General features: G+C 29.8%; 2 protein-coding genes across 2 annotated transcripts; both read right to left on the bottom strand.

The window, feature by feature from the left end:
* Window positions 1-648: 648 nt before the first annotated feature.
* Window positions 649-1,851, bottom strand: LOC133675370 (acetyl-CoA-benzylalcohol acetyltransferase-like). Its single transcript, XM_062096721.1, has one exon. The coding sequence runs from the start codon at window positions 1,849-1,851 to the stop codon at window positions 649-651; it is 1,203 nt and encodes a 400-aa protein (XP_061952705.1).
* Window positions 1,852-6,503: 4,652 nt separating this feature from the next.
* LOC133675266 (uncharacterized) lies at window positions 6,504-13,432 on the bottom strand. Its single transcript, XM_062096592.1, has 3 exons — window positions 13,272-13,432; window positions 12,613-12,774; window positions 6,504-7,125 (listed from the first exon to the last, which is right to left on the bottom strand). Exons 1-3 carry the CDS (start codon window positions 13,297-13,299, stop codon window positions 6,761-6,763), a joined length of 555 nt encoding a protein of 184 aa, XP_061952576.1. The 5' UTR covers window positions 13,300-13,432; the 3' UTR covers window positions 6,504-6,760.
* Window positions 13,433-16,682: the final 3,250 nt, after the last annotated feature.

Below are 16,682 nucleotides of genomic sequence, written 5' to 3'. Positions count from 1 at the left end.
TACCATATCGTGGTTTGGAAGTCCAGCAGTCACTCAACTCCAATAAATACAATGGTGCTTTTTGTACTAAGCAACCCAGAAGACACAAACGGATGATGTTCTAAAAAACAAGAAAGGATAAAAATCAACTGTTCATACTTCCTTGGGGTATTTCTCATGACACATTATCTCATGAAAATCACAGCTTCCAAGGAAAGGATGCTTGGGGTAAATTGCAAGATTTTGAAAAAAAATAAAAAATAAGACCATGTTGATTGGTAAGAATATTTTATAATAACGTGATTTCCAAAAAAAAAAAGGTTGGAAATTTGATTTTGCAATAGATTTGCCGGGGATGCAAATTCGAGCCTTCAAATTTTGCATTTGCAACCGCATTCGGGGTTGCAAATTAATCAAGCAACTTGTAACAATTTTGCAATCAAATTTCGGTTGCAAATTATATTTTAAAATTAAAAAAATATTTAATTCCAAATAAAATCAACAAATTCAAAATTAATATAAATTATATATTCAATTATTTAAAATAACAACACGAAATTAATTATACCCACAAATATATGAGCATATATAAACTCAATCTTCGAAATAATAAACTTAACTATATTATTATTACTATTCTTTGCTAAGGCTTTGTTTAGGATGATGATGTTATTCTTGGCCCGTGAATGCCTTAATGTCAGGATTTTCTTGGAAAAGCAGCATGTCATCTTCTTCCAAGCTCACCCATGCCTCAATTCCATCACCATCTTTAGTGTCCATGAAATGAAACATATTATGACCAGGGACAGCCACTGCACTAAACCAACCAGGATTTCCCCAGCCAAAATCTACTTCATACACCGGCATCCGACACCAGCTATTAAACATATAGAAATCTGCATCGCTTCTGTGAAATGCTTCGATCATCTCAGTCTTGGTGTTGACCACCGAAGAAAACAAGTCATCATCACTTGAAATCTTTGCAGAATCTGTTACCCTCTTCCTTATTCCATCGTGAACACGATCTACAAAGTGATGAAGTTCCACTTTGTTTTCATCATCATCTGCTGTGAAACGTGCAAGTGCCGGGTTTGTAAAGTTCCCACAAGAATTATCTGGTACAGGCATTGCAGTCTTCCCTCGCAAGTTGAATGAATGTACCAAGAGGGAAGGCCTTAACCGACCATGTTTCGCTCGAGCCACCATTGTAAGAGCCTTCCACATAATTGCTGTCACGACCTCCACTCGTGTCGGCTGGCGCGATCCATTAATATTGGCACTCGCAACAGCCTTCAGTTTCGATATGGCTGCAGTGTTAAACACAAACCTCTTCTGAATCTCAGCCTTTTTCTCTCCAAAGTTTGGGGTAAAAGTAGGTATATCTCTTGGTGGGAAGAAGGAAGCTAACTGGAAACTTGGGGTACGTACTTTATCAACCCCTAATCTAGCTGCAGTAGCCCAAGCATTAATGAATGCAAATACTGAACTGGCATCGGCCGCCCTGTGTTTGATGCATACACCAATGGCCACCGCACCACATTCAAACATGTTGAACTGAACTAATACTATAGGGCCGTCTGCAGGTCGATGTGGAATTGGAGCCAAACGATTCCGAAGCTCGGTCTCAAGTTCTCCTCCTTCAAGAAGTTGTGAGAGGAAGCCACTTACTTGGGTTTCCACATATTCAGCTCCCTCGTCATTACAATCAATTATGAGACTGTTATCAATGTATCTTCCAGCAAAGGGGTAAAAGATTGTTAAGGCCTCCGATAATGATTTTTGCAATTGCTTGCTTCTTTCAATGTTGTCTCCACCAGTACTGGATGGGTAGTAGAAAATGTTAGGTAAATATAGAAGAGGTGACTGAAACATACTTAGCCATGATACTTTGTAGTTTCGAAGGTGGGAAGGAGTTGGAGATGATGGAGTTATCAACTTTTTAGATAGGATTTGAACGTTCATATTGGAATTCTTTTCGAGGTCTATATCATGAACAAGAAATGATCAGAAAAGAAAAGAAGAAAGGTTAAAAAATATTGGCAGCTTAATTTATCTGGCGGAAGAAGAGGGATCATGTATATATATATATATATATATATATATATTTGAAATCCTTTCACCCCAAATACACAATTTACTGTAACATCTCAATATTAAATATCAATTAATGTTCAATAATGTAAATTAATTCGTCTTGGGTTTTTTTATTATTGAATTTTCAGTTGAGATTATATTATTACATACGTCAGTTTATTTATAAAAGGCAAGAAACTGAATAACCGAATCTATGCAATGCCGTTAGAGAATTTCCTTAATTAGTTGTTTACGCATAACTGCCTATATAAAAGGACCAATGACTGGGACGGAAAGAGAGTGGACTGTATCGATAAGGAACGTCAGTGATGCAGTCGCCATTTAAGCAAGAGATTCCAGGAGCATTGGCCCGACCTCATAAACAATTCAGATTATTGGATTACCAAATTAATTCAAAAATCTAATTAAGCTAATTCTTTTTTAAAATAAAAATATTTTTTTAAAATTAATTTTAACTCGGATGGTTTTAAATCAATTTTGACTACGTCACTAATTAGTTTATTATGAACCAAGTTTAATCAAATTAATGTTAAAATTAATTTAAATTAAAATCTTGTTGAATGAGGTTCTAAATAATAAATTTATCAAATTTATATGTGAGCTGAAATTAAGCTTAATAACTATAATTATAATTAAGAGAAAGAAGGTGGCTATGTTGACATTGATAGGTCAAGAATTGAATATGAAGTGGGTGTTTGAGAGTGTGAAACTAGTTGTTTTTTAAAGTGTTTTTTATTTATAAATATATTAAAATAATATATATTTTTTGTTTTTTAAAATTATTTTAAAATCAATACAACCATAACAATATATTTAGAAAAAGAAAAGTAAAAAACAACACGGGCAATATGAACAGAGCTGCTCACGTCAGGCAGCAGAAGAGAAGCTCAAGCTGGCAAAGTAGCCAAAACATTGAAAACCTTTCTGGACACTGAAATGCTGTATTGGCATTCATTAGTTCCATTATTTTGCTGAAATATTGTTACGGTATCACCTACCTTGACACCTTTATCCCTCACAAAACTAAGCCACTCCCCGGTGATTACAGGTTTTGGATACCCTCCAGAACGAAGGGATAGCTTAAAGCTCCACGGTTTACCAAGAGTGTCGATTGCTTGGAACTCAATTTGATTTGAACCTTCAGGCACTCGGAAAAAGTGCAGACAACTTGCAGGAACGCTCAGCCTATTCTCTAAGTCAGTCCGAGACAAACTTTTTGAGAAGATCTTAAATGGTGGTTCCGCTGTTGTGACTGAAAGAGAATAATGAGGTAATATGTAGTCAAGTTATGCCAGATTTCGAGAAGTTAAACTAGAATTGGAAGTTGAAAAATGCATGATGAAAAAAGGGTTTGATAAAACATTAAAAGTTATTTTGAAAATCAAAAGTAGAAAAATACAAAACGAAGTTCTTGAGTTTTTGAATATTTTATAAAATAAAAGCTTTTCTATATTTATACATTATATAAAAAACTGCCGCCACAACTAAAAGCTATAACTTTTCTGAACATATACTACAAAACTCAAATGATTAAGGATGAAAACCGATCAAATTAATAGATAATTTAATTATTAGAATGATTCGTCTTGGATAAAACTGGGCTCAGTCCTTGTCTAGTTTTAACCGAAGTCCGTTCATCAGCCCATTAAACTGTAAGTGGACCTTCTTGATACCTGGGCTTGTTCTTTGTAATGGTAGTTGATGGGCGGAGTCTTAAAGTCCATCACCAATAAATCTCATGTGCCCAATTCTATATTCATACGTGAACCGTTTTTCTCCCACTCCAAAACCTAACCTTACCATGTACCTCTACAGCCTCACTCTCCAACGAGCCACCGGAATCATCTCAGCCATAAACGGAAACTTCTCTGGCGGCAAAGCACAAGAAATCATAGTCGCTCGCAGCAAAGTCCTCGATCTTCTCCGCCCTGACGAGAACGGTAAGCGCTAAATAGTTCTCTCTGTTGAATTTTTCGGTGCTATTCGCTCAATAGCTCAGTTTAGACTAACTGGTGCTCAGAAAGATTGTATTGTTGTTGGTTCTGATTCGGTTAGGATTGTAATTTTAGAATATAATAAGGAGAGAAATGTCTTTGGGTTTTTTTTTGATAGCTTCATCTGACTTGGCAACACTGTTGAAGGTGTATTTTGGAGCTTGGATTGTTTTATTAATGTGTTAATTGCATGATTAAATTGTAAATGTGTGATGGTTAAGGTTTGTGAGTAAATTAGTGAACAATGTGCGTGTGATGCATGAATTTTAATTTTAGTGTGAGAATTTATGCATACCTTTTCAATTAAACGATGGTGAGAATTTATCAAATGACAAGAACTCGGAATATTCATGGCAAGAGCTCAGAGCTCAGAGCTCAGAATATTCTAAGCATGTGAATAAATTTAGAAAAACACAAGTAATAGTAATTTTTCATCTTAAAGAATGTGTTACGGATAATGTTTATTTTTTGTTAAGCACAGGTAATTCAGTGCTCAAATATGTGGAACCAATATCAATTTCGGGATTTATAGTTTTTTTATATTTTTAGGTGGCAACTCCAATTCTTTTATCTCCTCTACATTTTCCAAACTCAGTAATCCAAATCCTCAAGCCATTGCGATGTCCAACTAGGTACGACAAGTTTTAATGGCGATGGTAAGAGAAAAGGAGACACGAAGGAGGCAAAAAAATTAAATTCTTAATAAATTAAATGTTAAATAATAAAATTAAAAAAAATTAACATACAAAAAAATAAAATAATAGCAATTATAAGTAAAAAAAACCTTGAGCCTACTCGGATCAACTCACCAAATTTATAGATCAAATTATAAGATCAAGATAACATGATAAAAAAAAAATGATGAAATATAATTTTTTAAAAAACCAATGTTAAATTATGAGATGAAAACAAGATTAAGTCTATAAAAAAATTGATGCCAATCCTTGTTAGCTTATGAAACTCGTTGTCCGGCCTATTTAATTGGAAGCATCAAATATGAAAAAACCATAAAAATTAATTCTTAACAAATCAAATATTGAAGAATGAAAATAAATAAAAATTAATAATACATAAGAATCTCAAGAAACAAAAATAATTAAAAGAAAAGACGTGAGCCTACACAGGTTAACTTGTCAACCATGTCATGAGACCATGATAACTATATAAAAAACACAAAGACAATCATGAAACATATCTTCTTTTTTTTTTTTTAAATCAACATCGAGTAATAAGAGTAAAAAAAAAACAAGTAAATAAAAAAGATGGGAACCCATATTAACCCATAAAACTTGTGATTCGGGTCACTTGATTAAAAGCATCAAATATCAAAAAACCATGAAGTCTAAACTTTAAAAAATATAATGTCAAATGATGAAATTAAAAAAAAGCATTCAATTAAAAAAAATTAAAAATCAAATTTTTTTTAAAAAAAGTGGGTAATTTTGGATTGAAGGGCTAAATTAATAAGAAAAATCAATTTTACAAAAGAATTGAAAGAAAAAACATCCAAAAGGTAAGGAAAAATTTTTAATTATTTTTTAGAAAAAAATAAATATTTTGATTAAATGATAGAAAGGAAAAAATTAAAAGTTTATAAAAAATTCCAAAAACAGAAAAACATTAAACAAACTCACACCATCGTTAACTTGCAATCAGTTAGTGTCACTCAACAACCCACCATCATTAACTTGCATCAATTAGCGTCACTCAACAACCCACGTAAATAAGGTTTTTTAGGGTCTATTTAGAAACGATTCAAATTTTTAATTTTTTTTTTGTTAATTTTTTTTTTATATTTTTTTATATTTCTAAATAAAATATACTTTAAATCATAATACCAAAAAAGTTTTAATATCTTCAACACGAGACCGCGCCCAAAAATAAACAGAAGCCCGATTTGTTAATAAGGCCTTTATAAGTAGCTTTTATATCATACAGAAAATAATAAGCATTTTACCTTCAAGTCCTTCAATGGCTGGGTTTCCCAAGGCACTAAATTTATGGTGGCTATAGTCAAAATAGGGTGATAAACAGTCATGTAAATGAAGTTTATAAAAAAACTAAATATTTTGATTAAATGATGGAAAGGAAAACACCTAAAAGTTTATAAAAAAAAATATATGAAAAAATAAAGAAAAAAAAACTAGAATCAAATTTAAAAAATAAAAAACTTAGATAAAAAAATTAAATTGAAAAACAAAACAAAAATTTATAAAAAAAACCAACAACAAAAATAAGAGTTCAAATCACAAATAAAAAGAATAAGGATTAATACTCAAATATCCCAACAAAGAAGATCAAGGGACGAGTAAGAAAAGAGAAAAAATAGCTCCAGCAAAAATCTACCCAGAAACATCGAACACGTGTATCTAGTAGAGGTTAATGATACAGCAGAAAATATTTTTTCACCGCAGGGAACCTTAAAGGATTTTAAGGTATAACAAATCTTTTTATCCTTTACTTTCATCTGCATAAAAAATACACATATTCTAATATTTTCAGAATTATATTTTTTCTTGAAAGATAGCCAAGATTAATACTGGAATTAAAAGAAGATAACTCTGCAGGGGGCATACTTAAGCAGTTGATAGACATGACACAACCAAAGCAATATGTTTAGCGAAAGAAAAATAAAAAACAACACGAGCAATATGAACAACAGAGCTGCTCACGTCAGGCAGCAGAAGAGAAGCTCAAGCTGGCAAAGTAGCCAAAACATTGAAAATCTTTCTGGACACTGAAATGCTGTATTGGCCTTCATTAGTTCCATTATTTTGCTGAAATATTGTTACGGTATCACCTACCTTGACACCTTTATCCCTCACAAAACTAAGCCACTCCCCGGTGATTACAGGTTTTGGATACACTCCAGAACGAAGGGATAGCTTAAAGCTCCACGGTTTACCAAGAGTGTCGATTGCTTGGAACTCAATTTGATTTGAACCTTCAGGCACTCGGAAAAAGTGCAGACAACTTACAGGAATGCTCAGTCTATTCTCTAAGTCAGTCCGAGACAAACTTTTTGAGAAGATCTTAAATGGTGGTTCCGCTGTTGTGACTGAAAGAGAATAATGAGGTAATAAGTAGTCAAGTTATGCCAGATTTCGAGAAGTTAAGCTAGAATTGGAAGTTGAAAAATGCATGATGAAACATTGTTTTTTTTATAAAAAAAATTAGGATATTCCTCAGATTACATTACCTGAAAAATGCCTATTTTTAATAATAAAAAAAAAAACATTTTTAACCATTCATTTTCCACCAATGAAAAAGAAATGAAAAAAAGAAAGAGAAGCCAGTAGACTTTAACATCACATTGATATTAGGACTTTCATTTCGTTGTGATAAGAACAGGAGTTCTGCACAAACAAGAATTATAGGAGAATGGGGTCCGATTAAGCTTGGCTCTAGTGATTAAATTGGTATCTCTACACGTGCATTTGGGGGTGTTTAAATGTATTATTTGACTCAACTCAACCTAATAAATATGGATATTACAAATAAATAAAACAAATTAAGAAATGAATACCATGGGCCGTGGAGATTTTTTAAACCTGATCAATCATATACCCTATATTTCTTTTGTATTTATATTTAATAGCTTGTGGATTGAATAATTATTTTTATTTTATTTAGAAATGTTTCAGCTTTAAAGTTTTTATTAGTAGACTTCCTATTAGATTTCTTTAGCGCAACAAAAATGAGCTTGTTTCTTTGCTCTAGGGGAAGGTGGAGATAACTAGAATTTAATGGTGGTGTAAAGTATGAAAATTAGAACTAACATTAGGGGTGTCATGACACTTATATTTTATGATGCAAGTCCACTTCTAGATACGAACTAATAAAAATTAATAATATAAGCTCAACTTGTAAATATATATAATATTCACAAGAAATTTAGCCTAATCCAATATATCCAACCCATCCAGGTCCAAAACAAAACTAAATTAGTCGGGTTTAGAATTTATAAAATACAAAAAATCAGATTGGATATAAATATAAACTCAAACCCGAACTAATTATATTCTAGTACACTCAAATACCATGCCAAAATTCCTCATGTGTCTTGTTAGACTATTTATCTAAAAAGAAATGAGAATAAAATTTATGTTCTAACTTCTAACACGGGATTTTTAACTCAATACCGACTAGTTTGTCACTTTAACTCAAAATGGCATGTAGTTTAGTGGGTTAATAAAATTGAAAGGCCCCCATGCAGCTCCATCGCTTCTCTTTTCCCACATGACAGATGACAACAAGAGGTGTCTGTAGGGATAATAACCAAATCTTATGCAAGTCTGTCTTCAATTATTCAAATAAAGATGAGCATGGAGCCATTTTTTTATTCATGGAGATGGAGGTAAGTATAGGTGGATTAAATTGTTTTACTTTTAGGGTATAATAATGAATATGGTATCATTAGAATATATATATATATATATATATATATATATATATATATATTGAAAAAAATGAATTAATTCACTTTTAAGGTCTAGCTGTTTTAAAAAACAGCTAAACTGATACTGTTTTGGCTATTGTACCAATTATAACCCAAGGGTGTGCAGGAAGAGAGAAAATATCATTTTCATTTCTTCTTCCTTCCTTTCACCTTGAAAGGCTATAAAGTAAGCTTTAGGAGTGAAAAGAGAGGGTTTTGAAAGATAAAAAAACACATCCATACTAGAAATTAAGAAAGGTAAAAGAAAGGGAAAATTAAGATAGATAGAGAGAGAGTGTGTGTGAAGAAAGAAGAGGAAAAAGAGAGAAGCCTTGGAAAAATTCAACTGTTTGACTTTCGAAATACATCTTGTAACCAGGTAAGATGTTTGGAACCCCTCTATATCAATTTGAACAAGAGTTAATTGATTTTGAGTAAAACCTAGTAAAAAATTGAGAATTATGGTTCTTGAGATGAAATTGGAGGGAAAAGTGGTTTTCTTAGAAATTGAATTTTTAGGATTCTTGTAGGATGTAATAAGAGTGAAAACATGCTGAAATAACAAAGAAATTTTGATGGGCAGGGCTCGTCCATAAAGAGAACAAAAGGGGGAAGTTTCACATTTATGATTTTGTCCATTAATTGTATTATAAATGCATGTATGATCACGTGAATAATGATTTTGATTGAGTTGAATTAATGAAATAATGAAATATTGAATAATTGCATGGTTGGGCCTAAAAGGATGAAATTAAAAATTGTTTGAGAAAATTGTAAATCTTATGGAATTGTGTAAAATTAATAAGAGTTGAAGGAATCATGAATTTGTTTGTAATTAATGGTTAGAACGATGAAAAACCAGAATATAATAGACTTATAATGAATGGTACGATAAATAAGGAGTATGTTGTTATATGATAATAATACTTAATTGAAAAATATGTCGATGCAGAGGAAACCATTGAGGTGATTCAAAGAGCTGGTGGAACCGCTTATGGTTAGACTGTAGGTAGGTACTTCGTACCTTATGGTACTTTTCCTCATAATTTTCCAAAAATTTTGCTTATGAATTAGTTATCCATGAAAATGTGAATAGTGATATTGATAGTGTATATGGAAAGAAAGATATGTAAGTTGAGAGAATTATTTGGTATTCATTAAGGAATACCGGATTATTGGCTTCCAAATAGAAGTGCTAGAATGATTAGCAATCAAGGTGGGTTTGCTGGAGAAACTGGTATTCATGAGGGATACCGAATTATTGTTTTTTGAATGTGAATGCATGATCAATTGACAATTAAGATGGGTATGTTGAAATAATGAGTACTCAAGAGAGTATTGAATTGCTGGCTTCGATAAGGAAATGTTGGAACAATTATTTGAGTTATAATATTACAAAATTTGTTTAGGGTTGATTAAATTTATGTAAAAAGAAAATTAGATAATAATAAAGAATGAATTAAATATTGCCTAGATAAAAAGTTGATTATTTCATTTAAGTGTTGAATGAGATAACAACTTGTGACTTAGTAAAACTTATTGACTTTGTTACAGGAGACTCAGAGGTTCGCCAGGAGTAATGATTAGTTGCTACTTTTGTGTAGATTTAGGAAATTGTGGATTATTAGTTGTAATGTGGACTGTAATTTTGGATCCTATATTTTGAAATGTAATTTACATATCCTCAAATTAAACTATCAATTATCATCAACTAATTGAGGTGATATAATATATTTATTATTTAAAACCTATACATGCTAAGGTCTTGCATGATTATTGTATTTGTCATTGTAATTTGAGCAGTAACTATATATATATGTACTTAATCAAGTGTTCGTTGATGTGGAGTTTATTGTAAATGTTTTGATGTTTTTGTTATTATGATGGATGTGAAATTAATAAATGCCTTGGTGACATGAATTGAAGAGAACAAATTATGAAATGATGGATATGAAAAGATGAGATCCAGGATGAATGAATCAGAAATAAGGTGATGAGTTTATGGTGTTTGTGATTATAGTGTTATTATGAGTGATATGATTTTGATATCGATACTTGGGATAACCCAAATACAAAGAAAACTCTGCTGAAATTTCAGTAGAATCTTAATAAGTTAGAAATATAGATAACTTTATATTGATCTGGTCGACCAATTGCACTATCAAATAAACCAATCGACCGTTTCATCGACCAGTAAAAAAAAATTACATTGTTTTCAAACTTAATATAAAGGAATTTGTAGCCAAATATTGGGGATGTTACATCTTTAATCAAGAAATCAATATTTGATAGCTAAGAACCCTTCAAATTGCAAAATTCGCACATGTTTCTAGAAAAAGAGGTTGCACAAATATATATAGAATTTATTATCAACAATAAAAGAAGAAAAAAAATCAATGGAATATTTGTGTGAAAGTTGAATAGGAATCTCTTTGGTTAATCAACCTAATGAAATACCAGAATAATCAGATAAACAAATGACTTTTATTTGGACAAATCATGAACTAACAGGAAACCGGGCTAGGAAGTGGTTGCATTCAAATATGAAAATTCTCTTGAGTAACCCAAATAAGCTGCAAACAACTGCGAAGACCGCTTGATAGCTTCTACAACATTTCTAGTATTGCAAGAACTCAACACGGGGTTCAATTTGAGAATCTAAATTAGCATCCAAAATTACTGGATTTGATGGGAAAAGCTTCCACGGATGGTGACGCATTATGCTGTTTTTGACAAGGAGTTGGAGTTTAGGGTCGAGGTTGTCTTCTACAATGCAATGGAGGATTTGAGGCCACTTTCCAATTAATTGTACTATGCGGGATGCGGCTGCCCCAAAGTTGTAAGATTTATTAAAGTACCGGATTTGGTTTTAAATGCAATAATCTTGCCACCGATAGGAATAGTATGTGTTGTGCAAAACCCAAGCAAACCAAATAGTAACACAAATAAAAGGGACACGAAATATAACATTGTTCGGCAAAGCCTATCAAAATAGAGATTGGCGAAGCCTATTCAACAAAACTTCATTATTAAAATAGAGATTACACTCACATACCAGACTACTCAAAACCCGGTTAGATCCAAGCAATCTCCACTACATGACTACTAGGCCTTGTAAACTACTATTATGTAAAACTAGATGAGAGAGCAACCCTTTCACAAAACCCCCCATGGGGCGCACCAAAGAATTCTACTATCAGGATTTGTGGTTGCCACTACACACCATAAATATTGGAGGCACGCATAAACTACCCAAAACACATTCTATTTATACTAGCAATAAAGTCCTTGTTTCATTAGAAAACATACTTCAAGTCCAACTTTAACAAGAAAAGTCCTTATCCTAAACAAAATATATCAACACATTACATTCTTGTTTAGGACACCACACCATGCAATTACCAATCTATCCTAAACCAATTCACCAATTTAAGCCACAACTCAAGAGTAAGATATAAGTTTAGCATAAAATTTATGACATTACTGGTAACAAGGTACATAATTAAAACCCATCAGATGAACTGTTTCAGTGCAATTAAACAAATTACATGTTATACTTGCATAATGCTTGGCTGAAAATCAATATCATAGCTTGATCAACATGTCTGGTGGGAATTTTGGTAGACCATCCAGGTCTTAGAAGGTATTAAGAGTCATTGATGCATACTTAGAAAGATAATGTTGTCATAGTTCTTGCAATATATACTTATTACTTATATTTTATACCTCTATAACATAAGTGGATTGGTTGATAAAACCAGAATGTGAAGAACTCAGCTACGATTATCATCCTTTCTAAAGTTGGGTACATAGGTCACTGAAGATTCTCTGTTGTTTTCTAGCTTTCAGTTTGACAATGACTTCTAGCAGGGAAGGGGCACTAGTTTTTATTCTGTCCAGTGGGCTGAGTTTGAGAATTTTGATTTGGGAGATTTACGCTTCTAATGGCTGGTATTCGTGGCTAACCTTTTGGGGCAGATGGTGCAATTCGGGATTCAATAGCAAGTTGCCTCTAGTATGAATGCAAAACGATTTGGTTCAGAATAGCATTCAGTAAAATACTCTACAGCCAATTCATTTCAACACATGCACAGTTGAAAACATTACCTGTGTTAACATGATTTACAGGATCATGACTATTCAAAGAGGGCTCCTTATTCCCGGTATGCATTTGTTCTTCCTGGATTCTATCACCAACACCCACAACTTCACCAAGCAATCCCATAGATCCAGAGTCCTCTTCCATCTTGTCATCACCATGAAACGTTGCTGTCCAGAAGGGCACCCAAAATAAGGTAAATAAAACAGCCCTTAACTTTTAAGATAGGATATCCACATGTATCTAAAAGAACATCGAGTTGTGCACAATTTCATGGAATTAGAATCAAATTCAACAGGGAAATGATGACACAGAACCTGTTGAACCAAGATCAAGCACACATCTTCCTTAAATTCACTAGGAGCAATTACTGCAAATCAAGATCTGCTATAAACTCATCAAAGTCTCTCATCTAACTGCCTAACCCAGAAATCCCAACTTGCCATCTAATACTACAAAAAGCATGCAACCCCCAGGACTTAAAAAAAAAAGCTTTTATGAATTAGTTCATAAACGTCGCTGGTATAACGAAAAGGTTACGATTAAGGCCATATTTTTTTCGATTTATACCAGGAAATTATTTTTGTAAGTCTATAGTAGACAGGAACCCTAAAACAGCTTATAGAATTAACATATTCTGAATTTTTGAAACGGAAAGAGAAATTACCTGGCGTGCTGTTCTGAGAATCCGACATGTCGGCAGTCTCCGATTCCTATCAGCTGGTTCTCAAATTCTGAGGTTTCTGATGTAATGATTTTGCCATTCATGTTTTCCCAGTTTTAAAAATTATTTAACTGCTTTCCAAAAGTGATTCCATTGAACCGGTTCAAACAAATCTAAACCGAGTTAAGAAACCATAGATATAGATATTAAACTTTTTTTCTAGCCCTATAGTTGAATCAAACCCGCCCAGCTCATGGCTTTCTTTTTTTGTTTTATAATAATGATTATTTTTTATAATATTTTTTATTTAAAAATATATTAAAATAATATAATTTTTTATTTTAAAAGTTTTTTATATAAAAAATTAAAAAATAACAAAAACATACTTTTTTAAAAAATCAATTTTAAAAAAAAATAATCACATTGCAATACCCAGTAGAGTCTCAATCTCTCTATCTCTCGTATCTTCATAAATCAAATCACAAGTTCTAGTACTAAGGGACCGTACTTTAAAAAAAATATAGTTTTAATTTTTTTTAAAAAAAAATTATTTTGATGTATTAATATTAAAAATAAAATTTTAAAAATATCTAAACTCGAGTAGATTTTGATTTTTTGACATGTTTTTGGTTTTTTATGTTATGGATAGGTTTGTAATGGTTTCTAAGGTGTTTTATTTGTGTTTTAAGTCAAAAACAAGTTTTTTAGTAAAAAAAATCTTAAGTCTTGATTTTTTAGTTATAACGATAGCTGAAATCTAGGCAAATCAGATTACGCATTATTTGTTTTTTCAAAAAAATTAGAGCGAACAACATATTGTCCACCCCAAATACAAAAAAAAACAAACAAAACAAGGGTCTAGTTGCTCGGGCCTTAACAAAGTGGACCTGGCAGGTTGGCCTGGCTTTCCAAGCCCAACATCGCTTGACCTTAGCTTTTTTTTCTAGATTATTTTTTTCTATATTTTTTAAATAATGCTTTTTTTTATTGTTTTTTCTATTTCATTATTTTTCAGTAAATTAATACCCATTTTCTCTTTAATTTTGTTTAGAACATCTCTTTTAAATGATATGTATTTTTTTTGTTATACCTTTAAATTGAAGAGTTTTTTCTGAATCATCTATATATTTATTTTAATATTTTTTATAGATAAACTTTATTTTAGAAAATAAAAAAATTTGTTTTCAAATAATATTTCTAATATGTGCATCCTTGAATTGTATTTTTTTCCTTTTAATTTATTTAATTAATTTAATTTGTATATCTATTTCTATTATCGTTTGATCGAATAAAAAAATTATTTTCATAAATAAATTTAGCAAAAACAACCGGGTAAATAACCCATATTTTAAGATTAGATATTTTTTCTATATTATTTTTTTATATATTTTAAAAAAATAATGCTTTTTTATATATTATCTTTTTCTCAGTTGTTTTTATTTATATAATAATTAATAGTCATTATCTTTTTCATTTTGTTTAAAGAGTCTCTTTTAAATGATAAATATTTTTTTGGTTATGCATATAAATTTTGAAGATTTTTTTTTATTCGTCTATACTTTTTTTCAATCTTCTGTATAATTTTATTTTTTAAAAATAAATTCTTTATAAATAATATTTCTAATATTTACAGCCTTGAATTGTGTTTTTTCCTTTTATTTTATTCAATCAATTTAATTTGTGTTTTTATTTTTATTATTATTTGAATGAAGAAAAAAATCCATAAATAAATTTAGCAAACAAAATCGGGTAAATATCTCTTCTTGTGAGATTAAATATTTTTTTCTAAATTATTTGATTCCTAGTTTTTTTTAATTAATTTTTTTTACATATTGTTTTTTCTCAATTGTTTTTATTTATATGCGGATTAATATTCATTCTTTCTTTTATTTTGTTTAAAGAGTCTCTTTTAAATTATAAATATTTTTTTGGTTATGCATATAAATTTTGAAGAGTTGTTTTTATTCATTTATACTTTTTTTAAATATTTTGTATAGATGAGCTTTATTTATAAAAACAAAAAAATTTCAAATAATATTTATAATATGCGTATCCTTGAATTATGTTTTTTTCCTTTTATTTTATTCATTCAATCCAATTTGTATCTCTATTTCTGTAATTATTTTTATATTTTTTTTCTCAATTGTTTTTATTTATATGCAGATTAATACTCATTCTCTCTTTTATTTTGTTTAAAGAGCCACTTTTAAATTACAAATATGTTTTTGGTTATGCATATAAATTTTGAAGAATTGTTTTATTCATGTATAATTTTTTGTATAGATGAATTTTTGTTGTTGGAAATAACAAAAATGTTTTGAAATAATTTTTGTAATATATACAACCTTTAATTGTGTTTTTTCTCTTTTATTTTATTTAACCAATCTAACTTGTGTTTCTGCTTCTATTATCACTTGATTGAATTGTTTGTTTAATAAATAAATTTAGTAAACACAACTGAGTAAATGTCATGTTTTGCGAGGTTAAATATTTTTTTATAAATTATTTTTTTTAATTTTTTAAAAAGTTAATTTTTTTTATATATATAGTTTTTTCTTAATTGTTTTTATTTATATGCAGATTAATATTAATTCTTTCTTTTATTTTGTTTACAGAGCCTCTTTTTAAATGACAAATATTGTTTTGGTTATACATATAAATTTTGAAGATTTTTTTATTCATCTATATTTTTTATATATATATGAACTTTATTTTTGTAAATAAAAAAATTTTCTTTTCAAATAATATTTTTGATATGCGCAGCCTTGAATTTTGTGTTTTCTTTTTATTTTATTCAATTAATTTAACTTTTATCTTTATTTCTATCATCGTTTGATTGAATAATTTTTTTTTCATAAATAAATTTAGCAAACATGATCGGGTAAATGTCTCATATTAAGAGATTAATAAATTAAATTTTTTTCTCTATTTTTTAAATTAATGCTTTTTTATGCATTGATTTTTCTCAATTGTTTTTATTTATATGTAGACTAATACCCTTCTCTCTTTCATTTTGCCCTTTTTAAATGAAAAATATTGTTTTGATTGTACATTTAAATTTTGAAAAGTTATTTTTATTTATTTATAATATTTTATAATCTTTTGTATAGATGAATTTTATATTTAAAAATAAAAAAAATTCAGATAATATTTATAATAGGTGCAGCCTTGAATTGTGTTTTTTTTTCCTTTTATTTTATTCAATCAATATAATTTGTTTGTCTATTTTTATTATTGATTGATTGAATAATTTTTTTAATAAATAAATTTAGCAAACAAAATTGAGTAAATTTCTTATCTTATAAAATTAAATATTTTGATCTATACCTGTCTTTTATTTTTTTTAGTTTTTGTTTTAGCTATTGGTTATAGTTTTATTTATTTATTAACAAAGATAATTATAGATTTATATGA

Source organism: Populus nigra, chromosome 16 (assembly GCF_951802175.1).
Source record: "Populus nigra chromosome 16, ddPopNigr1.1, whole genome shotgun sequence".
In the NCBI taxonomy this organism is placed as follows: Eukaryota; Viridiplantae; Streptophyta; class Magnoliopsida; order Malpighiales; family Salicaceae; genus Populus; species Populus nigra.
Note: the sequence above shows the minus strand (reverse complement) of the source record. Positions and strands in the feature narration are given on the sequence as shown.

Excerpts from the sequence above, each read along its gene's own strand:
- LOC133675370 (XM_062096721.1), bottom strand. The coding sequence starts at position 1,851 with ATGTTTCAGTCACCTCTTCTATATTTACCTAACATTTTCTACTACCCA.
- LOC133675266 (XM_062096592.1), bottom strand. The coding sequence starts at position 13,299 with ATGTCGGATTCTCAGAACAGCACGCCAG. Across the intron at positions 12,775-13,271 it reads TTCTCAGAACAGCACGCCAG|CAACGTTTCATGGTGATGAC; the intron begins GTAATTTCTCTT and ends CCTTCTGGACAG. Across the intron at positions 7,126-12,612 it reads TGTAAATCATGTTAACACAG|TCACAACAGCGGAACCACCA; the intron begins GTAATGTTTTCA and ends ATTCTCTTTCAG.